General features: G+C 45.6%; 1 protein-coding gene across 7 annotated transcripts in view; it reads right to left on the bottom strand.

The window, feature by feature from the left end:
• The window catches only part of IQCE (IQ motif containing E), a 1388455-nt gene that overhangs the window by 607992 nt on the left and 754289 nt on the right, over positions 1-26174 (bottom strand). For all 7 annotated transcript variants that reach the window (XM_069647600.1, XM_069647604.1, XM_069647602.1 and 4 more), the window contains one exon: positions 1755-1838. In XM_069647600.1, the coding sequence (XP_069503701.1) occupies positions 1755-1838 (84 nt within the window). The remainder of the gene's footprint in view (positions 1-1754; positions 1839-26174) is intronic.

Here is a 26174-nt window from a genome sequence, read left to right as displayed (position 1 = left end):
CACAATAAATCTCGAGCTCACAGTCCAGGGCTTTAAGGGGTTCCCTCAAACTGTTTCTCACAGTTGCTTCTCTGGAACTTTCAAGGGTTCATGCACCATGTTTCTCACAGTACTCAGGGTCTTGTGATTACTCAGTCACAGACATTAGCTCAACACTTTGAGCCTCTGATTGTATTCTGCAAGTAGGGCTGTGAGTGGCATGTATTCCAAGATGTATTGGAGCCAGATGCTGACAGGAGGGTGACCTAATGCTTGTGCAGTGTTCTCAAAAGATCACCACTTCCTTGCTCCCACAAAGCTTTCTACACAATTAGCCACCTTTCAGGTGCTTGCCCATTTGTTTTTCAGGTCTACTACCTGATCTTCACCAAAGGTTCCGTCTACACCTCTCTGTACTACCTACTCCCCTAGTGCTTTACTGGTCTTCGTTACCACTGCTTCACTTCCTTCTACTTCCTAGTGGTTGACCAAGATTTAATGGGATGGATATTGGCTGCCCAGCCGCTGGGGGTGGCTTAAAGCCCTGGTGTGAGACTTGGGACTGGCTTGTCCCTCCCTTGGGTGGTCTTCCCTCTGCCTAACAAACCTTGGCCCTGTCACGGAGCCTTTCTCTGTGATAAGGGAACTCAGATGTGCTTCATTGGAAAAGGGAGCTTGGGGTGGAGTTTTCTGGGCATTACTTGTCCTCCCTTGTTTGCTTGACCGCACCTTCAGTCTACAGTCAACACATTGGAGTTCCTAACTCCCTCTTGTTCTTTAGGTATCTACCTAACTCAGGGATACCATCATGTAGCTCAGTTACCCCTCTTTGGTTAGATGGATTCTGGAATCATATCAGCACCTGCACAAGGGGTGCCAAGCCTACCAACGTAGCCAGTTCTGTGGTAACGCTGCTCCTAGAATTTCTTAGATTGTCAGGAATAGCTACAGTTATCCTGTGACAAAGTGGCACTGCCTTCCATGTGTGGCATGGCATGATCAAGCCTTGGGATCCTCCCCATGTTAGCAAGTATGCTCCACTACTAAGGTCTTTTGTAGACTCATGTGCTATTTAACATTACTACTTCCCAGCCTGAGAGGCCCGAATATTAAAAAGTATGAGAATCAATGAAAGACCCAATACAGGAGCATATAGTCTCATCAAACCCTCCTCCTATTCAACTCGCCAACCACCGGCAGGCGGGCCTTGACTACTTAATCAGATTTAATTTAGAAAAATTGAAGAATTGCCGGTTTGCATATGTTTTGGAAGGTAGCCTTGCCCCCAACACCTTAAAAGTAAGGCTGGGATATGTTTAACAGTTCTTCTTTACATTACAACTACTGCCCAGTGTAATTCCTATATGTATTATCCTGTCAAGAAATGATTTAAACATTTCTATGTCATTCCCTTGTGTTAAATCTCAAGTTTAAAAAATCTATTCTTTTGTTTCGAGACTTGTGTAAGAGTTTCACAATAACAGAAAAAAGCCATCAGTTCAGCATGGGTATACAAAGAATACGAAACACGTTACACACATTTGCAGTTTGGTACCAAATGAAATCACCAGCTGAGCTTTCAACGTCAACGTGCAGTGCAGGAATCAAAGAATGTTGTGACAAATGTGCTAACCCCAATGGCACCCAACAAACGGGGAACTGGGCATATCTCGTTAACAACATGCATATCTAACTTGTGCAGACCGTAAAAGGACATCACTTGTGCAGTAAATTACATTCACACACTGAACAGACAAGGGGACAGTTGCACATACCTGCCATTCTCCTTTTCTTTTTCCAGCTTCCTCAGTTCTCTCTCCAGATGGTTCCTAGTTTGCTGCAGTTGCTTGATTTCCAAGCTATTTGAAAAAAACGTTTTGGGTCAGTGCTCAAAAGATGTGTGGTGCTGCAGATGCTTATCATAAATTGACACAGTTGGCCTAAAGAATACACCAACTCTCAGAGATGGTTCAAGGGTTTTTATTTTAAACTTTTTTTGACAGGGCGCAGAGGGCCGTCCCTCAGTTTCTCATCTAGAAGTTCAGTTTCATCCCTAACCTAGGTGCCCTGGAATCCGTAGAAATGACCGGGGAAAAAACCAATGGGATATTTATTTGAATTATTTAGAATAAATATCCCATTCGGTTTGATTATAGTGAACAAGGGGAGCGGGGTGTCCCCCACACCCTTGTACACTATAATCGTAAAGGGGGTTACAGGGGTGTCCCCCGCAACCTAAACAAGGGGAAAAAAAAGGACGCTGCAGCGCCGGTTCCCTTGCACATAAGTGAAGGGAACCGGCATTGCAGAAGAATGTAGGCGTTGGCGGCACACAGCGAAGTGTGCCGCCAAAAGGTAAGTAGAGGTGTGGGGAGGTGTGCGGGTTGCCAGAAATGTCTGCGGGAATAAAAAAGAAAAAACTGTCATTTTCGTTTAAATGACTTGCAGTTTTTTCGCCCTCTGACATTTCTGATTTGAACATACCTTGGACAATCGGGTGTCCTAACTCCCCAGGATAATATCTAGAGCGTATTGACCCCTTCTATCTAAAGTACGATTTTTACAATTTTTCCTTAAGTGGTGGCCTATAGGCAATCACCTTATCGGTCTAGTCCCCCTCTGGGACTTCCTAGACTAGCCCTACTCTATCTTGATGTTAGTTCTATAGGGTTGTAGGGACGTGCCTTTCAGACACCAAAGCCCCACTTTGTCTCAATACTCCTATGCCCAGATGTTCCTTTCCCTACTCTCCTCCTTCCAATTACATCCCATCTTCTCTCCTAGTACTTTTGCCCCTCTGGTGTCTCCCTTGATAGCTCTATATCTACTCTCTCCTGCCTCTCTTCCTCCCTCAACTCTATTACAACTCTCCCCGATCCACGCCTCTACCGCTCTCCACTCCTCTGCTAGCCTCCCCTACTACTTTCCTCTCTCCACTCCACTATGACTCTTTCCATTTTCCACACTTTGACTCTCCCTTCTGCTACTACTACTCCACCCCACCTCCTACTGAGTCACCCTCCTTTCATTGTCACAATTACTCTCTACACTTCCTCTTACTCAGACTTTAGACTCACATTTACCACACATTACTAGTTGCTCTCCAAACAATACCTCACCTTTTTCCCAAATTGCCTCCATACTCCAGTCTACCATCCTTCCTCCTTCTGGTCACTTGGCTTTGCCACCTCATCTTCCTCTGACCTCACCCAAACAACTCACACTTTCCTAATTCCTGTGCCATTCCTTTCCCACCCTTCTCCCATTTGGACTCTTTCCCTTTCCAATCTTGTCCTGGCTTCCCCGCCCAGGAGAGAATACAAGCTCCAAAATATACAAATAGGGGGATAATCCCAGCCACTTTCTTCCGAATGAGGCCACAGTGCTGAAACAATGGTGGCCCGCATTGGAGAGTGTCCCAGTTCAGGGCATGGGGCCCTGTTGCAGGAAAGCCTGAAGTAAACGGGTAAGAATCTTTTGCTTTGTTCAGAAGCCACTCTGCAGCACATATGTAACTGTTAATGAAAAGCTTTGCTTGCGGCTGTTAGAGTGCATCGCATGCTGAAGATGCATATCAGTATGTGCCATCCCTGGCAGATGCATGAGATTGCTGCCATTTGGTTGGTGGTTCTCGCTTTTTTTGCTGCCTGTACTCATGAGGACTGGAGTTGTTGGCTTAATAACTCTGGTGTCTGGATTCCAAGATGGCCACTTGGCGACGGCTCCCGAGCCCGCTGCAATGTAAGGCGGTTCCACCACCCCCAGAGTGCTTGCAATGAGGGCAGAACAGGAGGAAAGGAGAGTAGAACCTGTGGAGAGCATCGTGGAAGCAGGAGAAGATCAGAGGTCAAGATGCCGGGCAAGGCAAGGCAGTGAGCGTTGACACGGCTGTGGCCATGAGGTGTAGAGCGGTGGGAAAGAGGAGGACATGATCCGGCCACAGGAGGAGGTCTGGCGGCGAAGGAGCAAGGCACGCCCCGGTTGCAAGTCTCGCACCGGAGGACATCAGCACTGGAACCAAGTGGAGGGCTGCAGTGGAAGGCGCGCGGCCAACCCGACAATGTCACAAGCGCAGAGGAGCCGTCTCAGGTGGGGCGAGACCAGGGTGAGCGGTAGCCCCTGCCCTGGGTCCCAGGTACACCAGTACATTGCAGGGAAAGAGGGAAAGTGTGTGGTGGGACCCAGGACCGACCCCTGCCTCGAGCTTTTTTGCAGAGGCCCCACTGAGTGCCAGGGACTTGAGGGAGCCTACAGCCCTCACGCCCACAGAGGGAATGGCCGGGCTTGCAAGCGTAGGAAGCCCAGTAGCAGGGCAGAGGCTGGATTAGAAGGACTGAAAATGGGAGAACCCCCCCCACCACCCCTGGCCCGAACAAAAATTGACAACAGGACAATTGGGCGAAACGGCACCAACTGAGCAAGGAGGGCAGCAAGTGAGGGCATTGGAGCGTGGATGCCCCCCGACCCCAAATAAGGGAAATGCACCACGGTAAAGAGCATGAGTCACGGCCCAATCTTTACAATGCAAGGAGGACAGGGCAGGGCCCAGTGGCGTAAATTACAACAAACGTAAAATGCAGAGCCACAAAAGTGGCGCTCACCACAGGAGACATATCGGGCACCCTCCCCACCATGTGGCCACCCCTGGAAGCAAGGGACTTGGGTAAGAACAACATGGCCCGCTCGACGCAGGGCAAGGATGCCACAGAGGTGGAGCTGTCAGCACTCATAACAAGGCAAGATTTCCATGGCGAAATGCTGGCCCTCCAGGTGACTCTGGCCAAGACTTTCCAAGAGCAATTTCAATGAATGCGCACGGACCTCAACTCAGCGCTTGTGGAAATGAGGCATGAAGTGGGCCAGCTAGGGGAGAGGACAGACCTAATTGAAAGGGGCCTGCAGGAGGTGGACAAAGAGTCCACAGCAGACAGCGAGGATATAGAACGCTTACATGTACCAACTCAGATCCTGGAGTTGGAAATGGAGGACATCAAAAATAGGTCCCAGAGGATCAACATAAGAATGAAACTACTGCCGGAGTCGGTACAGGATAGAGAACTGAAGGAGGTGACTCAGAGGATCTTCGCAGACCTAGTGGGAGGAACAGAGCCAGAGACAATAGAGCTGGACTGGATCCATAGGGTGGGCCGACAAAATAAGTGTCCCAACAAAAGGCCCCGGGGCATCCTTGCAGCATTCACTAGGTATGGGCAAAAGGAAGCGGTCTTGTGAACAGCAAGGCTACAGGAGCCGGAGCTATACAAGGGCCAACAGATCTCCCTATAAAAAGACCTAGCGAACAGCACACTAATCAAGCGTCGTCAAATGGGCCCAATAGTCAAGGATCGAACGAGGAATTAGGTACAAGTGGACCTTTCCCTTTGGACTGGTGTTCGAGTGGGAAGGGGTCCAAAAGCGTGTAGTCTCCCCACAGGAGGGAGCAGACATATTGCATGCATCTGGACTTGGGTCATGACCAGCACGGAAATGGGTCCCCTCTACCTGAGAACAGATCAAGGCCCAGGCCATGGGAGTGGACCATGGCAGGGGAAAGGCGCAAAAGGAGGGAGACACTGCGAGGACCACGCCCGAAAGGGGGAGAAGAGGCCAAAGGTGGAGGGGCGGTGGAGGGTTAGCGGAGGCGACAAAGAGCCCACAAACACCAGCAGTAATGAGGGTGGTGGACATACAGGTATGACTAAGGGAGCAGGGGCATAAGGAGCACAAATATGTTGGAGTCAGTAAGGGTGGACAAGCCCAAGGGGTCAGGGGGGATAGAGTATCGGGGAAGGAGGAGAGGGGAACATCTCGAAGTTGGGGTCTGGGATGGGGGAGGCGAGGAGGAGGTAGGGGGAGGGAGTTGGAGGGGGTGGGATGACAGGGGGGGCCAAGGGTGTGGAAAGGGCAAAAAACCAAAGTGTGCAACTCAGAGGAGACGAGGGGCAATTGTCACCAGGGAAGGGAGCAGGCACCGACCGCAGGAGAGAAACAGGGGGAGCGCGGCCAAGAGCAAGACCCACCCAACCGCAAGTTCAAATGGCTAACACATAATGTGCGAGGGCTTAACACCCCTCTCAAAAGGAATACGTTAGGTTCACTAGGGTGGCAGGGCCGGATGTCCCGGCACTGCAAGAAACACCTCCTGAAAAAGGATCAAATTAAGGGGCTTCTCCCAGATCTTTCTTGCTTCGGGCCCAACAAAGACATGCAGAGTAGCAGTGGCCATCAAGACCAGCCTGGATTTCAGGGTCTCAGAAACCAAAAGGGACAAGGGCGGTAGATATATAATAGTAAGAGGGGAATACAAGGGAACAGCCTACACTATAGTGTCAGTATACACCCCCAACATGGGTCAGGAGCTATTTATGAGGGTTTTCATAGGGGAATTGGAGGAATTTGCAAAGGGACACATAATCCAGATGTGGGACCTCAACATGGCGTGGCACAGGGACCAGGACAGGTAAGCGTGGGGAGGACTGGCAGGTGGAGCGGTAGCGTCGGCCCTATTGCAAGATAGGTTTGAGAGTATGGGACTAGGGGACGTTGGAGGTGACTGAGGGGGGAGGATGAGGGATATACATTCTTGTTGGGTGTTCATGGTACACAATCTAGAACCGACTATAAATGGGTATCGGCTAACCTAATGGGGAGGGTGGAGGATGTGGAAGTAGGCCCTCTGGGGATTGCCGATCATGAGATAGTGTCACTGAAAATTAACCTGCAGGGACGCACAATGGGGTTATGGAGATGGAAGATCCCGGAGGAGCTGCTGAGAGATACAGTGATACGGGAGGACCTGGGGGAAAAGATCAAGGCCTTCTTTGAGCTCAATAAACGGTCCGATACGGGAGAGGGCATTAGGTGGGATGCATTCAAAGAAACCTTGAGGGTGGAATTCATAGCGGCAAGGGCACAAAGGTAGAAACAGATGACCGCTCTAGAGGAAGAGATGGAGGTGGGCAGGAAAAGGGCAGGGGACACCCCTACAAGAAACATACTCAGGACCTACAGGTGAGGTATATGGCAACTAGGGGTCCTCAGAACGATAAAAGCAGAGGGTGCACTGCTATTTGTCCAGCAAAAACATTACACAAGAGCCAATAAGGCAGACGCGCTGCTAGTGAGATTACTGAGCGGAGCAGGGGGCAAGAACACAATTACAGCCATTAAGGATGAAAGGGAGGACGGTCACTCCAGCACGGAGGAAATACAGGAATTCCTGGACAGGTACTATGAGTCCCTATATTCATCCCAAAACACTCTGAGCCGGTTACAGCTAGATCTCCTTGAAATAATACAGCTACACACAAGAGGTATTAGGCCAGAAGATTACAGAAGAGGAGGTGAGGGGAGCCATTGCAAAATTGCCCACGAATAAGGCCCTGAGACCAGACGGCTATACGGCAGTCTTTTATAAAACGTATGCATCACTTCTAGTTCCCCATATGACGCAGCTTTACAACACCTTTAAGACCATAGGACGCATTACATTTTCCATGGAAGAGGCTAAGATCACCCTTATACCAAACCCAATAAAGATCCCACAGAATGCACCTCATACAGGCCCATAGCGCTCATAAATGTAAACGCTAAAATCTACACCAAAATATTGGCAAACTGGCTAGAGGGGTATCTGCCGTCATTGATTCATCAGGATCAATCAGGTTTGGTACTGGCGAGACAGACAGCTGACAACATCAGGAGGGTGACACACCTAGTGGAGAAAGCCCAGAAGATGGCCACCCCCTTCGGTCCTATTATCACTAGATGCGGAAAAGACATTTGACTGAGTGGAGTAGTCCTTTTTAATCAAGGTGATGGGGAAAATGGGTTTGGGAGGGGACTTCCTAAAAATGGTCCAAGCCAATTACAACTCACCGGTATCACGCTTGATGGCGAATGGATCCATGTCAAGCCCTATTTGCCTGAGAAGAGGGACTAAACAGGGGTGCCCACTCTCCCCATTGCTGTACGCAATCTATTTAGAGCCTTTGCTACATCAATAACGGGAGTCTGGGGAGATTCATGGGAAACCCTTTGGGGGTAAGCAACACAAAGTCACAGTGTTCACGGACGATATACTCCTGTCGATTACCAGACTTAGAGGTTCTGGTCAAGCATGTAGGGAGCTGCTGGAGAGATTTGGGGAGGTATTGGGCCTTCGGGCTAACATCAATAAACCCAAACAGGTAAATCTAACGGCGGTGAGGGGAGAAACGGCAGAGCTAAAAGCATCATCACCCTTTGTATGGAGCCCACGGGTGGATCAAATATTTGGGGGTTAAAATTACACTGACATTGCCGGGTTGGTATGCAGCTAACTACCCGGCCACATTAATGGCAATTACGAAGGACTTCAAAAATTGGAGGAATCTTAGAGTCTTGTGGGTGTGGTCAAAATGGTTACACTTCCCCACCTGCTCTACTTATTCCAGGCACTCCGGCTGGCAATACCCTCCAGTTTCTTTGGGGAATTGGGAAAAATTACGAAAGTTCATATGGGAGGGGAAGAGACCAAGAATTAGCTGACATCTCTTGATGGCTCCAAAAAGGGAAGGGGGGTTGGCTCTCCCCAATATCCAACAATACTATGAGGCAGCACGACTGCGGTGATAAGAGAATGGTTTTCCGAGACCGCAGGGAAGCAATGGGTCTCAATGGATCGAGCTGTAGCGCAGCACAAATTGAAGGTGGTGTTGTGGCTGCCGCGTCAACACAGGCCGAAACACATGTACCTGAGCGCCATCACCAAACTGGTAGCGGATACTTGGAATCGCGACCTTCCTGTCACTCTTCACCCTGATCTTTAACAACATGGATTTAACTCCGGGAAGGGAACTGGGAGCTTTTGGACAATGGCGGGAGGGGGGATGCAGGACGATTCGGCACATGTGGGCCAGAACATTTGCTCTTTTACAGAGAGTAAACAGGAGTATGGGGTGGAGGAGGGGAGAGACTCTGATACTTCCAACTACGGTACTGGCTTATGAACATATATATATATCAAGGCTGCTGCCAGCCGGCAGGTCACCCCATTTGAGAAGTTCTTGCTAACACACAATAGGTCAAAAGGCTTAACATCAAACTTATACAAGATCCTGGATGACGTCACCCCCCCTCGCCTCCAATGCCAAATGGCCTTAGATGGCTCCAGGAAACATGGTACAGGATCCTGCAAGGGTGGCACTATACTGCCGCCCGTCTTCATAGCATATACCCAGACGTGTCCAGGGAATGTTGGAGGGGGTGCGGGGAAGGGGGCACAGCATTTCACATATGGTGGAAATACCTCAAAATTTAGCCTTTTTGGAGGGAGGTGCTACAGGAGCAAGTCCAGACACAAATTTGAGTTGGGGTGCCCTTTTTAGGACTAGCAGCTGGGCACCAAAAGTGTAGACAACAAAGAAAAGTATGCTGCAAGGAAAGCAGTGCTGGCACCCTACGAATTATGCTAAATGGGTGGAGTCCCTTATCTCGGGCCTTGACTGAATCAGATCCCGGTTGCTTTGTTAAATGCATGATTTATGCAGAAAACAACAAACACACATGTCGTGACATCTAAAAAATGTTATTAATGTAATTATTATTCAATTATGAACAATAAGCAATATATTTACATTCCAATTAAACCAAGTAAAATGGTACGAAGATTTTCTGGATTGAGTTAGCGTCAGATTGCATCACAGTTTCCCTCAAATCGCATTTAATGCGAAAGGTAAAGAAAAGAGGTAGTAATCTAGAGTGAACAGGAACCCAGTGTTGAGAGAAACGAAAAAATGTCTCTCAGTTTAGTAGAGATAGAAATGTCTTATGTTCAACACAAAATGTATTTGAATAACATTTTACCAAATCAAGAAAAAAAAAGGGAAACGAATTTTCTTCTTCTTAAAAAATACACACATAAATTGTTACATGTACAAAAAACAGATCAAGAAAAGAGAAAATCGTTTTCTTTTTAGAAAATGCACACAAATTGTTGCAATGTACAAAAACAAACACAAATAAATGTAGTCACACTGCCCTTGACTCAAATCACGACTGAGCTTTCTCTAAATCATGTGATTCAAAGCAAAAGGCTTTCAATCTGCCAAACACCAATTGCGACAGATTTTACTCAAAATCTTGTTAGAAAACCTTTGATGATTTTCACTAATGAGTCTTATTGTGAAATCTAGGTGGTCCAGTTAATGGGTTGGAAAAGGGTCTGTCGGGTCTGCCTACGGGTGCAGGGGGTAAAGTTTGAGCTGTATATGGCTCCCAGGTATTGGATGTTCTTTAAGGTTTGAGATAGACCACTGATTGTCTGTCCAATCCGGGATAGTCCCCTTGCTGTGATCCGTGTTTCGGTGGTGTGGGAAAAAGAACCTTTTTATAAGGTCACCTTCATCAGGGCCGAGTGAGAATACCCTGTGGGGAAAAATAAGAAAGAAAAAGGTATTTGAGTCATTCGTCACGGCAAGGTGTCGTAAATGGGTTCATGGAGCCTTGAGGAGGGGCATGCATACTAATAGGTTCAGGGTAAGTTTTGCATTTGAACTGAAAAAAGCCACTACGCAGGCAGAGAACTTCTTACCTTGAGTCCATGCATTTGGGGCAGGAGTCGGAAGACCCCCGGAGCAAGTTTTGCTGGGGTTGAGAGAGGCGGGGGAGGAAGGAGAAAGCACGGGTGGTGCCGACTTTGGCAGCAATGACTCCTATCGCTCAAAGATGGAAAGGAACTGTCATCCTCACGGTACAAAAGTAGCTTCGCAAAGTTTGGGATTTGGTGGCGCTGGAATGGGCCACTTATGAAATGAATTTGACATAATTCGCCAGTGACTGGGGCGAGACCCTAGCATTTTTGAAAGACGATTTTAGGGCTCAATGGTGACCCCAGCACCTAAAACCTCTGGACCTACACTGAATAAACCCCAGCGAGAGGAAAGAGACACCAAAGTCCCTTGGGGGGTAGCTGGAGGGGGAAAGGGGAGATGGGAGGCGAAAGGGGGGAAGTGGGAGGGTGGGAGGGGGGGAAAAGTTTAACATGTTGTAAAATCAATAAAGAGAACAACAAAAGAAATAGCTCTGGGGAGCTATGGTCTTGCGATAAGTCTGAAAAGATCTTGGTTGTGCTTTGTGGTGACATGAAAGGCAAAGAAAGAAACTGTACAGCAATGGATTTTGGAAGTATAGGGTGATTCAAAAATGGTACATTGACACTCATGCGGGCCCTTGATGACAGTTACTGGGGCACTCCTAACTGCCACCTATCTCTGGGGTAGTTATGGCTCTGGCCTCCACCCTGGTATGCCTACCATACCAGGCTGGGAGGGGTCCCCATCCCCTCTTGACAAGGTCAGATTACTGACCATGTGTATTGCTCTCCCCAAAAGTGCACGGAACAACCATAAATCATCAATGCAATTATAGAGCAAATACTTTGAACGTAGACAGACACAACAACTCACAGCCACGCACTCTTAGAAGATAATCAGCTCTTATACGGCTATTTATTCCAATCTTAAAAGTACATAGAAATAACTCACAAAAATAATATGGACATAGATCACAGAAGAAGTAAAGAAGTCAAAAGGAAATACATCACCGTGAGCGTAACAGGATTCCTCATCTTGTCCAGAAGCGGCTGGAAGACCCCGGGAACAGCCAGGCCGAGAGCACCATAGCTCACAGGAGTGCCGGACGTAAGCGTCCTCCTCCGGCTGAAGTCTCACCTGACCACCTCCGGGCTTCCGCATATATACACACTCCACAAAGGGGAGTCAATTCTCGAACCTTCTGGAAATTGCACTTGCACAGTTGAGGAACAGCCGTCGGTTGCCAGCTGGGTCAATTGGGAGCTCCCCCCAAGAAGCGCAGTGCCTCCCTTCTCTAAAAACACGCTCCGCGGAGAACAGTAGCAAACCATAACAATGTTAGCTTTCCCAGCAGAAATGTCCTTTACCGCATACCAGGTTTGGAAAGCATGTTTTTCTCAGCACTGTGAATCTAACACTCAGCAAAATGTGTGCAGCTTTTCACTGCGGCATGAAGTAAATATCCATCATGGCTCCGAGCGCTCCCAGAATGCATTGCGCACCAGCGCCATTTTAGATCAAGCATAACACCATGTCACACAATACAGCATGCCACTATGGCACATTGGAAAGCACCAGACCTTTGCTTTGGCTCAGCTGACGCCCCAAAGCTGAAAGTGTGCTGTCACAAAATATACATCTCACATCCACAGTACTGTACCCATCTTCATGAACATTATGTCAGTTCTTCCCGATTTATAAGAAAGCTCATGGATTACCCCTTCGCCCACCTATGAATCACAACAGGTGAGCATTCAGGAACGTTATCCAACTTCCTTGGATCATCCCATGTTAACGGACCCCCCTCGCGGCTCGATCATCAGTGAGAGCAGGTCCTGCCAACCTCTGGTTATTAGCCCAAGCCATGCATGCCCCATGTATCCACATCATAGCTTGAATGCCCCTCCACTTGCTTCAGAGAAGCACTCTATGCATCTTGACCAAACCTTCTCTGAGGTTGGACTACCTACTCAGTGCGCACCTTTGGGAGCCTTTCTGTCCACGCCAAACATGAGTGGTGGTCTACCCAACATTACCCCCCACCAGCATTGCTTCTCACATTACCACTATTAAAAAGGTACCGACTAGCTCCTTATGCCCTGTAAGCGTTGTTAGTTCTATCTCGTCAAACTCCACGCTGTCCCTCTTGCTCCTGAACATGCGCTCCCTGTTGAAACATGGAGTAGAGATTGCTGATCATCTCTCAGAATATGGCCTTAATAAAATGGCCCTTACTGAAAACTTGGTTGAACTCCTCCATACCTAATGAAGCCACTCTGTCTTTACCTCCTGACTATTCTCTCTTTAGGGCAGAGGTGTGGCCCTTATGGTTAAACACCTGGATTGTCATACAGTTGCCCACTCTAGCCCTGAAGTCTGTGAATCTCTTCTGGTCAAGATAAAAATCAATGCCAATGTCACCTTGAGCATCCTAGTTATTTACAGACCTCCGAGGGATATGCCTCATTTCGAGGAACAGTAAATTGAACTGCTTACTTGCCTTACTAAGGCTAAGACCCCGTTTATCATTCTCTGCGATTTCAATCTTTGGGCAGAGACCCAGCCGATAAGTAAGCCTCCTCACTTATCGATGCTCTCAACACCATTGGTTATCACCAATGGGTAAAATGTCCCACGCACAAGGAGGGACACATCCTGTACTGGGTTGCTACCCATCTCATTTCCCTTAGCGTTGTTGAAACTCTTCTCTGTGCTTGGTCGGACCACTCTGTAGTTAATGCACTAATGCTCTTACCAGCCCCACCAGTGAGAATGCATTCTGTATCCAGAATCGAAAAATATAATATAATAGTTCTCAGCTCAATTGTCATCCAGCCTTCAGTCGATTGATGACTTTTCCGATTCTTCTAATCTGGTGACTCACCTTACCACCACCATTAAAAACGCTATCGATAATTTGGCCCCATTGAAGAAAAACATAATCGGACCAGAGACCCACAAGAACACTTGGTTTAATGACAACAATCTCTCTCAGACATGTGAAAAGATCATATGAAAGATCCTGGCGGAAGGATCCTGGTCCCCAATCCCTCCTCCTTTATAAACAGGCCATAAGAGATTTAAAAACAGCCATTATCTATGCCAAGTCTGCTTTCCTCAATAAAAGAATTGAGAGTGCTCGATCTAGCCCAAGCAAATGGTTTAAAATTCTGGTTGAATTTCAGGATTCACCAGTTATTAGTCAGGACTTAATTAAACACTCTGTCTGGTGCCAATCAATACACAACGAATTTTCAGCAAAAATCCTGGGTCATAAACAAACCATTAGGGACTTGCGGGAGCAAGTCCTGGGGCACAACCAGACCCAAACTACCTATCAAGAAGTTGATCCATCTCAGACCGATTTCTTTCCCTTTAATTTTGCTCAATGCCCCGAGGCGGAAATCCTCAAAAGTGTACTCGCAATGAAACTCACAACCCGTTTAGGTGACAGTTGCCCTGTTGATAACTTTAAAGGTTTACCTGAGCTTCTGATACCTTGGATAACCAAACTTGTTAATCTCACTTTTAGCAAAAGACTGGTTCCATCATCCCTCAAATAGGCTTGGATCACGCCACTTCTTCAAAAGTACAACTCTGATCCATCAGAGGCCAAAAACTATTGGCCTAATACAAACGTGCCCTTCCTCCGTAAGATCATGGACAAGGTAGCCTACACGCAGCTACAGGGTCATATTGAAGAACATAACATCTTGGGGGTAAATCAGTCGGGTTTTAGAGCTCGGCATGGGACAGAAACCGCTATCCAGCATGGCCAGTATAGTGGATCGGGGTCATCCTGCCCTGCTGATGCTTCTGGACCTCTTTGCGGCCTTCAACCTGGTAGATCATCCCCTTCTTGTTTCCAGGCTCAAAGACCTGACACACTGTTCTGATCTAACGGCCCAATGGATTACTTCATTTCTTGGTCCACGGACAGCTAGGGTGGCAGTCGGAGAGGCCAGCTCTTTCCCTGTTATACAAACATGTGGCGTGCCACAGGAATCATTCATCTCTTAGACACTTTTTAACATTTATATCAGGCCACTGCTTAGCTTGTTGGACCACCTGGGTGTACAGTATACTAATTATGCTGATGACACCCATGTCATCCTTGAGCTCAGTGGTAACTACATTCAAGATTCTGCTGCCATAAACAAAATCTATGATGCAGTGCAGACCTGGATGGCTGACAACTGCTTGGCTCTAAACAGTGATAAGAGTGAGTTGTTGATTGTAGCATCCAGCTCAGGCTTAAATAACTAGACACAGCTTTATCCAGCTTCTGCATCAATGGTAATAACATCAGTGTGTCTAGGAACGTGAAGACGCTAGGCGTATTTCTCGATCCAGAATTTACCATGAAGACTCTTGTCTCCCACATTCGTTCATCTTGTGTGTACACTACCAAATTACTGAATCACATTCGCTCATTCATTTCGGTCAGCAATTGCGCCTTGCTATCCACAGCTCTAGTTAATTCTAGACTGGACTATTGCAACAGCCTGTTGGCTGGCACAATGCAGACCAACCTCCACTCACTAGAGGTTGCACAAAATGGTGCAGTTTGTGCTATCTATGTTCTGTCAAGACAAACTCATGTCTCCGATACTAGAAGAAAGCTGCATTGGCTTCCTGTTAAACATTGAGTTATTCATAAAATCCTCACTCTTTCTTTTAAATGCCAGACCAACGCAAGACCCAAATATCTTAAGGATCGTTAAAAAACCCACACTCCGGGAAGACTGCTGCATTCCCTTCAGCACCCCACCTTGTACCAACCAGATATAAGCTGGCCCGATCCGGAGGGACCCTGTTTGATGTCCAGGCTCCATTGTTATCCTATCAGATCGGCAGATACACTCAGCCTTTTTAAAAAAACTGGTGAAATACCATTTTATCAATCTCAACCCTGACTAAACACTAGCGCCGACTCTCCGGTACTCCTCCCTATGGCGCTGATCTGTGCCTGCCTTTTGTCTGTCCTTTTTGTTTCTTGTGCGCCCTGAGGCCCATGGGCATGTGGCGTGCTACAAGAATTAAATAATAATAATAGGATCCATTGTCACTTTTGGGCACCAACACCAAAGCTGTGGTCACCTCATGTGGGTCATTTGTACCAAGGTAAGTATAACGTCACTGTGATAAGTGACACGACTCATCACACAACTTGCCATCCTCTTATATATGAAAGGGTAGCTTTTGTGTGTCTTATGTTTGAGTTGCACAAGGAAGGTTTCTCCAACGGCAGCTTGGCCTCCATGATATTTGTAGCCAATTTGGGATTTTTCAGTGAAGTATGCAGATATTTTCAACTCACTAAATTGGATATGTACAAAGTAAGGCAACACTGAGTTTGTGGAATTGGGAGTATATATTGTTAGACAAACTTTGATTATCCTAGTTCACTAGTATTTTATTAATAAAGTGCGCAGTGGGTGATCACATTGGGTGCATTCTGGGATTACCAATCTGGGCACCAGGATGCTGCAGAGGGCATAACTAATGGGAAATGATCTAAGTGGGGATTTAGTAATTTCCTAACTGGGTATAATGTAAACTGGTAATGACATGCTAACTGGGTTTGCTGGAAAATGGCAATGATGTGCTAAATAGGCATACTGTAAATTGGCAGAGATATGCTTGCTAGGTTCAGATATACATTTTTATAAACAAAGGAGGGAATAATATTTCCTTATGCAATAAATTGGCATTTTTATAAGGTCTGTAGCTTAAGAAATCCTGATTCATGCAGATTGGAGGACAGGCGCATAACTCGGGGGCAACGCGTTTGTCTTGGAAGCAAGACAAAGCTGAGCAACACCGGCTCGAATCCCGGTCCTATGCTTAGAGAGTGGCCTCCAGATTTAATCATGTTATAAAAGATTAATTCATTAGAGCCTTTGATTTGGTTCCAACTTGAAATAATATGAACAATTCATTGACAGGTGTTAGCCAAGAAATGTATAAGAATAGGACTGATTTCCTAGGTCAAAGATATGCCAAGCTGCACCATACTCCTTTGTACAACATTGTAGAAATCTGAATGATTTAATTAGGCAAGCTCTGAATTTTTAAAACGTGTGTCAATCACATTACAGAGCTAAGCAAGGGTGTTGCCAATCATCCTTTTTTTAAAACTATCTTTTTATTAGCCAACACACAAGTTCGATACAAGTCACTGGTAATATCAAGCAATGAATAACAACCGTACATCGCGTGATAATTCCAACGGTCCTCAGGTTAATGATGTTATCAATCATCCTTAATAAAACTACTGTGGGTTGAGGCTTCTAGGAATGGAACCTGCCTGTGCTGTGCAACAGTTATATTTAGATTGTAAGTTTGGCAAGATCACAGGAGCCGTTTTGGGGTTAAGCCTGAGCCCCTGTTTGGTACGTGGAAAAGGTTTTTTGCTCCCGGTTATCTTGGTTATAAAGATTTGAAATGATATCCATAACACTTTGGTTGGTACGAAGTGATTCGTTTATTTGTGGTCAGCCGACACGTGTTTCGACCCGTAGGGTCTTTCTCAAGGCTAGTCTGTTGATTGCCCTCAGTGGGGTGTTGTTCAATTTGGAACTGTCCTTGCGGCAGTCCTGGCTCCTATTGGGCCCTGTGTGTTGTGTCTGCGTCCCTGGGCAGTGATCTGCCCTACAGTTCCAAATTGAACAACACCCCACTGAGGGCAATCAGCAAACAGACTAGCCTTGAGAAAGACCCTACGGGTCGAAACACGTGTCGGCTGACCACAAATAAACGAATCACTTCGTACCAACCAAAGTGTTATGGATATCATTTCAAATCTTTATAACCAAGATAACCGGGAGCAAAAAACCTTTTCCACATCCTTAATAAAATGCCCATTACACACCAATTGTCTCAGAACTACTGCTGAACATGTACCAAGGACAAAAGAATGTGCATTAGCTCCAAGTTAGAGGTGTCATGTGACCTAACCTGAGTGGAAAAACAGGGCGTCCATCAAGTTAGACCAAAATTGATTTTGCACAACCATCTCTTGAGGAATCTACAACCCCTGACCTTAACAGGGGGGCTAACACACCTGACGACGAGAGAGGGAAGACAGACCTTTCTTAAAGGTATGTAGCGTTGATAGAGTAGCAAAGCTGAACTCTCAGGTAGGGGCAGCAGGCTGACACAAAGGTAACATTAGATCACACACTATCTCTAGAAAATAAATCACACTGATTTAGCGCTTAATACACAGTGAACAAGGCTTTAAGAAGGATGTGGTTTTGAATGCCAAAACTAAATGTTTGAAGATCGAATGAAAAAAATTAACTAAAAGAAAGAAAAAAGGAAGGTGTAACACATTTACAGAGGATGTTAAAATGATAACCAGGTCCACGGCACAGAGACACATGTTGGTAAAAATATTTAAGAGACATTGGCCACTGTTGCTGTTGAATGCTGATTTAAAGAACTACATCAATGACTCAAGAGTTTCATTTACACCAGAGCCCCCACCCTTGGAACCATATTAAGTTTGTTTATGTTGGATCCAGGCGCAATACAACAAGGAACTTGATTCCATCTAACTTGAATGGTTTCTAGAAGTGTGGTTCATGGAGCATGTGCTGGAGAAAGGTTTGAGATCAACGAATGTATAAATTGTCTTAGTAAATATGTGGTGTATCTGATACGGTGCGTATGCAATTTAATATACTTTGGAAGCATGATACGTGAACTTTGTACCCGGATAAGGGAGCACATTAACTTGATTGGCAGTCAGGACCCCCAAACTACCACGCTCTCAGCATTGGCAAGAAAAACATCAGTTGGACGCCAAAAAAGACATACGTTTTTTGGGGTTGAAATCAATTAGTGGGAAGCGAATAAGATGGTGTTGAGGGGGAAAGCAATCTCCACAATTGGGCATCACAGGAAGGAAAGACGATGCCAAATGATAGAATCGGAAGCTGAGATCAAGGAGGTGGATGCAAAATATATCAAATATAAGTCCGAAAACAGCAAGAGGGAACTAGTTAAAATTGAAAATCACTATAGAACCACAAAGTGGGACGAGTCTAAAGCAGCAATCTGGAACAAAAAGGCAAGACAGTATGAGATGGGGATAAATGTGGGAAGTTGCTTGCGTGGCTTGAAAAGAGAGGAGAGGTCCAGATGGGGGTGGGAAATTTGGAAAGATATTGGCGAGGTGCTTCTCAAAGGCGAGAATATATCCGAAGCATTCGCTCAATACTAACAAGAGCTCTATAAAGAGATGGAAGGGGGCAGAGGCAGATGACAACAAAGAATACCCGGATGATATAAACCTATCCTGCTTAGAGGCGGAGGCGCAACAGCTCTGGGGGACCTTACTTTAGAAGAAAAATAGGGGGCAATAAATCAACAACGTACCCAACCGTTTCCCGCTTGAGTTCTGGAAGAAGGCAGGAGAGGAAGTAGCGGCAGCAATAGGTGCAATATTTACAGAAAGCCTAGAAGCGGGTGCGTTACCCGAGGACCTGAGGCAGGCAACAAATGTGGCCATAAATAAAAAGAGAAAACTCCCAGATCAATGCCGTGCCTACAGGCCCATTTCGCTGCTAAATGGGGAAGCAAAAATTTTAACAAAAATATTAGCAAATTTAATGTTATGGGTGATCGATAAACTGATCCTTCAGGACCAGTGCAGTTTCCTACTAGGCAGGGCCACCAGTATGAACCAGAGGGTGAATAATGCTTTTAGTATGACCAAGCGGCTAAATGGCTTGCATGCCCTCATAGTCCTTGACTCAGAGAAAGCCTTCGATTAGATCCGGTGGGAGTATCTACGGGCAGTAATCGAAAAACAGGGATTTGGCCCTAGATGCATGGCGTAGCTGAAATTACTATACACCAATCTGGGAGCTAGGGTAAAAGATAACCACATGTCTAAGACATTCCAATTGCATAGGGGAACCAGGCAGGGGTGCACCCTCTCGCCCCTTTTATTTCTGTTGGTGATAGAACCCCTTGCAGCAAAGAAGGATAGACCCGTGAATCAAGGGGTTAAGTTGAAGATCATTTATCATTATATGTCAATGATGTTTTGATCTACCGGTGACACCCCAAGAACTCAGCGTCAGTGGTGATGGAGGTGGTGGGGAAGTATGGTGAGTATAGCAGTCTCCAAATTAATTGGGACAAATCCAAACTTTTAACAGTGAAGGGGTAGGCAGAAGCTATCCCGGAAAACTGCCCAATCCCTAATGCTAGGGGCACAATTAAATATTTGGGCATTCAGGTTGGAGTAGAGGGGCCGTATTCTTTGAAAAAATTAAATGGACCAGATATTAGCAATAACATAATTGGATGCTAGGCATTGGGTGAACCTTCAAATTTCTTTGTGGGGTCAAGCTTACCTATTTAAGATGATGGCGCTGCCCAGGCTGCTCTATGTCCTGGTTAAAATCCCCCTACAGATGTTTCAAAAGATTGAAAATATACAAAGAGATATAATATGGGTCAAGAAAGCTCTGAGAATAGCCCTCAATAATGACATGGTCAGTGCAGGAAGGTGTACTGTGACTTCCTGACATTAAGAAGTACTATTGGGCATCCCAATAAATGGCAGCAAATGAGTGGGTGTTTGATGATCGAGGAATGTGCAAGGGTGCAGAAGACAAGGGATACAAAGGTGGTATGTTTGTTGGCTCAAGCGTTTATTGAACAGAAAATAAGGAAAACCCCTAACTGTCCCTATAACTAAGAGGGGTTTCCCTGCCTCAACCAAAACTAAGGATAACGTCAGAATGTCTCTCAAAAGCAAATAGTCCACTGTCCCATGTCTCAAACCTATTTCCGTCCCTTACACTTCAAAAGAAACCTATAAAGTAGACTTCACCCTGCTTATACCAGAATGACTCCCTCCTTCAGGATGTTTTAGGCAGTTCATAAATGGGGGGAAATCCTTCTTCCCCCTGCCGTTACTAGACTTTTCTCTATTGTTCACCCACAGTCAGGGAGGAGGTCTCTCTTCGCAGGCCTTCTCAGGTTGTTTGTCAAAGTTCCAAGTTCCAAAACAAGATAGGGAAGGAGTCTCCCTTGCCTAAGCCTTTCCCAGGCCCTCTTTAAACAGCCTTATTATTGTTCAACTTTCTCCCGAAGGATAGATCTTTCTTCCTCTGGTCTTCTCATAACTTGTTCCAAAGGATCTCTTTCTCTTCCCCTGGACTTCTCATGACTTGTTATGTGGGTCCCAGACTCCCTTCGCAGCTGTATAATGTGCATTACTGAAGCCGAGTTCACTAACCAACCAGGCATTATTGCATGTATAACTCTTTTGGTTTCTCAAGGTTCAGAGCCCAGAACCCTCTTTCAGCTTTGTAATGTCTCTTGTTTAAGCCTGGTTCACTATCCTGCCAGAGCTCTCTTCAGGTCTCTTAGGGGGTCTCTCTCACCCACGGTATTCTCAACTGGTCTCTCTGTTTGGTCCCACCGGCATGAGGAAGATGAATCTACACTCCCCCCCCCACCCCAGCCATAGCCCCTGGGGTCATCCAGTGCCTCCAGTGCATACCTTTCCACTTGGTCTGCAAGTGTTCCAGTCCTCAGCAACACTGATAAGCTTCTGCGGCTTCTTCTGGGCTATCGCGGCCTTCCTTCGGCGGCTCTACCACATTGGTTTCTCCGCCCCATGTCGGGCCTCACCTGGAGCACTGGGGTGGCTGCCTTTCTGCCACAAACGTTGTGTTCCCCAGCTTTCAGATAAGTCGGGGCATTTCCCTGCTTTCTCATACCCCCGCCTTCCTAATCCAGGCGTTTTGGTTGGCAGCGTGTCCTCTTCACGCGGCTTCGCTTCGCTTCCCAGTGCAATGCTCCTCTGGGGCGGGATTGACATCGAGAGCTCTTCAGTAGTTTCCATGGCGGATTGACTTCCTAGATTCGAATAGCTTTTAACGTTCGTATCGGTTCTGCATAGTCCTGCTCTTCCTCGTGTCAGTACTTTTTGAGTTATCCATACTCACTATTCCTCGTCACAGTATCATCTGCCTGGTATACATAGCTATGATAGCCCTTGATAGTCCTCACTTCTCCAACAGAGGGGGTCCCTACCATGGGATCCTCCCACTGAGTACCACCCCTATGGGGACTATCGGGTAGCAGCCTCACCTCCTTGCCCCATGGGAAGGGTCCCTCTCCCAGGGAGAAGTGACAATATTGAGGGATTTGTCACAAATGGCACATACCAGGGTGGAGCGGGATGCAATGGGAGATCATCCCCACTATACAAGTGCTATAGGGCAGCCCACAAAGACTTAACCTACCACAACCAGGTGTGATGAATCCTGCAATCTCATCACTAAACCCCAGCCTAAAGTCTCCTCCCGTGTGGCCAGGGCAAGGCAGCTGCTACCTGATCCTTACCCTGGGGGTGGTAATATGAGGGTGGATCACATGGGAGGAGACGGCTGACAAGGGGAAGGGGTGACTCCACTAGGAGAGACGCAGTATTCATCCTCTTCAGAGGATAAGATTTCACTTATACCTAAATATCTAATGGCATGTTGTCAAATTAAGGGTCCCTCTCCTAGAAATACCCAGAGCACAGAATATGAAAACTCTTTACCAGCATAAAATCATAATGCAGGCCAGTTCCTCTAGGGCGATGGGTCCAGATGGGTTGTCTAATTTTATGTTTAAAACGCATCCGGTTGAATGGGCAAACATCCTGTATAAAATCTTTTGTGGTGTATTAAGATCACGCCTCATTCCGCCCTCATGGAAACCTCCATTGTTTTACATATTTTTAAAAATGGAGATCACAGTTTGCCTGCCAACTACCGGCCCATTGCATTGCTGGACGCACCAGGCAAGATATTCACCAAACTAATACTAGGTGAATTCAATGCTTTGACCATGAAAGGTAATTTGTGTGACCCCCACCAAACAGGGTTTGTGGCTGGAATGGGCACAAATATAAACCTTTTAGCCTTAAATGCCATCCAATTGCAGTGCCATATGCATAAGCAGCAGGTGTTTTTTGCCTTTGTAGACCTTAATGCAGCTTTCGACTCGGTTAGCCGCTTGCTACTTCTATCAAAGCTCTGCAAAGATCAATGTCTGCCAATGTTGCATGATATCATTCACTCCTTACAATCAAATACCTCTATTCGAGTCCGCTTATCCTTAGATGGTTCATTATCTGAGCAAATCAATACTGCACGCGGCTTAAAACAAGGTTGCTTATTGGCATCTGTGATCTTTAATTACTTCATTTAGGATGTTAGATTTTTTTTCACCAATATTGTTTCAGACTCACCCAAACTTAATAATCAGGTAATTCAAACACTCATGTGCGCAGAAGATATAGTGCTTATTTCAAAAACTCAATTAGGTCTGCAGCGTCTTCTAGATGCATTCTACAGCTACACTATGGTGAATGAACTAAAAATCAATGTACTCAAAACACAAATTGTATCCTACTCGCCAGACAAGTTGGTCCACTGACATATGTTTGGAAATTCAATCAGTCTGTGATACAAATGGTCCCAGAATATACATACCTAGGAATGTTATTTGAGGGCTCTTCTAGAGCGATGGGTAATTTAGACTGTGTTGAGACCAGACTTGCTACAGCCATCTCGCGAGCATGCCTTATTTATAAATACGGAACATTCTCAGTCATGCGAGCATGGCATTTTTGGAATATGACGATAATCCCAGCATTACGATATGGTTTAGAAACACTGCATGTTAATTCTCCCTTCCAGTTCACAAAATGGGAAGCCACATTTTGGTGTCAGATTTTACATCTCCCACAATGCATACCTGCTGCCTGGATAAGATACGAATTAGGACTAGTGTCTCTCCAGGCCATATTTATTTGGTGCTTGTGTTCCCTGTTCAGGAAATGTTTACTTTCAACTCAGCTCAATGTTATGTTGAAAATCTTAACCAATTATATTTTTTCCACAAGTCATATGTTTACTAAAATGTGGCTCTCGAAGGTCTATCACTTGCTAATCTCTGCAGAAATGTAATTAGATTTACTACTCAATAACCCAGATAAAGCAAAATCCAAATTGTTTGAATTTAATTGGATGGAAACCAGAGCAATTTGCCTTTCATATAAAGATGAAACGGGGTGCCGTTTCCCACACAAAAACTTGCGAATACTGCCTTTATATTTGGTTCGTGGCCCCTCTCACAAAATTCGGGATGGTATATTACGTTTGTGTTTTAACCTATGGAATACTAGAGACATTCAAGCAAAACAGAAACTTCTACCTGGCCCAGATAATTTCTGTCGATTCTGTCAGAAGATAGACATTCGAGAAACCCTGGTACATCTCATTACAGAATGTTGTATACTTCGACCAGCAAGAGAAACACATTTTGCAAGACACTAAATATTTGATCTTGTGGACCCACAGGATTGTTGGTCACTAATTCTGGGATCATGTAACTTACCACTTCAAATTGCCACTGTTAAGTTCCTGTTAAGCTTAAAGTTAGACACTGCAGAAAAATCTTAATTGCTACCATCTGACCTGAATTATGTAAGATAATTTGGTTATGTTATGAAGCTCTGAGTTAAGTCACAATGTAAAGGAATGTTAAATTGATTTTATTTTATGTATGTATATAAGTGTATATCAATTGTATTTGTATACTTTGTAAACATTTTGTTTTATTGTTTTTTTGTATTCTATATTTGAAAGGTTGATTTAATTCAGCCAATACAAATAAAAACAAAAAATAAAAAATAAAACAGCATAAAATTGGTACATTGGGATTTGAGGAAGTTAATATCACAACTTCTAATTGTTATGATTCTACCTTAGATAGAAGTCCACAACCCAAGGGTAGCCCACCAACTCTTAACCTCCCCTAAACTTGACAACTCTCAGTTTAAGTCAACTAATCATAAAACGAATAAAAACATTATGGACTTCAAGTCCCATACTCCCTGTGGTACTGGGATGAAGTGGGATTCATAGTGAATTAATTATCTTGATGGTCTAGCTGTTGTGGGAGAAAACACCTGAGCGGGGTCTTAAGTAGGAATGAGTTTCAGGTGTGTAGAGCAGAAGCAGGAGAGTAAGGAGAAACTGATGGTGAAGTAGTGGCGACAGCAGGACTACACGTTGGAGACGCGGAGGAAGCAGAGGAAGTGCGTCAGTGCAGAGAATGCACAGCTGGAAGCGGCTCTGAAGAAAGCCATGCCGTATGGAGATGAGCTCCTGACACGCTGTGAACCAATTCGGTACAGAAGCTGAACCGGAAATCACACAGAGCTGTCAGCGCTCCCCTTAAGGACTGCATGCACCGCAGCAGGAAAACCAGAGCTGGCAGAAGCGTAAGGGGACCCGAAGAGCTCTGCAACAGCACCCGCGAATCAGAAGGAGACACCAAGGCATACCGGTGAGTTCGCCTGAAGCAGGTGGCCCCGGACGATCTGAAAAAGACCACCAGGTGCATTTGATGAATTTGAATACCAAACAAATGAAATAGGCAAACTGGACGCAACTCTCCTAACAAGGGACACCAAAAGGGATAGCCAAGAGGTTGCATAAGCATAAAACAGAGGCTGAAGGAGCAAGGCCCTCCTTGTGTGAGAGAGCAAGGGGGAGAGAACTGCAACCTGCATTGCCTACAGCCAAAAGGCATTATAAGAATAATACAGAGACAACAGGGGAACAACTTCCCTTTTGTGGAATATCAGTTTGGGAAGAGCTGTAACCCACTTTGTCGTGAGACTATAAAGAAAAGCAGTTATTATTCAAACCTCCTCACTTAGGATCTTGGTGTGGAGAGTTTTGGAACAAGCATTACCACAGCGTTCCATTGTAGTAGGAAGTTTATCCTGGAAGGCGAGTATACCAGGAAAGAGGATGATGATGATTTAAAATATTGTGGTTAAAAGGTGTGTTGGAAAAGAAGGGTTAACTCCATCACTTTATCTTGATGAACTGTTGCATTTCAGAATCCTGATTAAAATGTTTCTTTCAAAGAAGAAGTATGATGTACTAACAATTGCTTGGCCTTTGAGAAATGAACATCGGTCTTGGGTTATGAACTTGTGTTCTGAGGAAAAGTCTTTTGTTTTGCCAAGCAAGAGACTGTGGAAAAATAACAGTTGCTTTGATTTGTGAACACGTGTTTCGAAGAGATATTCACTTTGCCAAGTGGAAGGATATATTGAATGGAAAAAACCTTTTGTGCTACGTTGAATGGAACTTTGTTATTGCACAGAACTTTCTTGAATCTGAACTTTGCTCAAGGTATTCCTGAATTGATCCGGGGAAAGGGAGTCAAACTCTTGTCAAAAGGAGTACTTTCTAAAGCTTCCGAGTTTGACTTGATAGGCTATTTTGTGGAACTTAACCATGTAGAATTCTGTTGTGTATATTAGTGTGAGGGTCGTATACCTTTTGGACCCTAGGCCATTTTACTTTAGTATTAGTTTGTTAGGCAGGGACATCCTTGTTTGGCTAGGGAAAGATAGGCATTTGTCTCACTCCTTTTTATTTACTAAAATGGCATCTTGTGAGAAATGTCTACCTTTGTGCCCGTCTCGCATTTCTGACTACTCACACAGGCCAACACACACTTGAATTACAGAAAGAAGTACAAAGGCAATGGCTGGGGGGGGGGGGATTATTATAA

This window comes from Ambystoma mexicanum, chromosome 2q, assembly GCF_040938575.1.
Source record: "Ambystoma mexicanum isolate Mex_15411 chromosome 2q, UKY_AmexF1_1, whole genome shotgun sequence".
NCBI classification, from domain to species: Eukaryota; Metazoa; Chordata; class Amphibia; order Caudata; family Ambystomatidae; genus Ambystoma; species Ambystoma mexicanum.
Note: the sequence above shows the minus strand (reverse complement) of the source record. Positions and strands in the feature narration are given on the sequence as shown.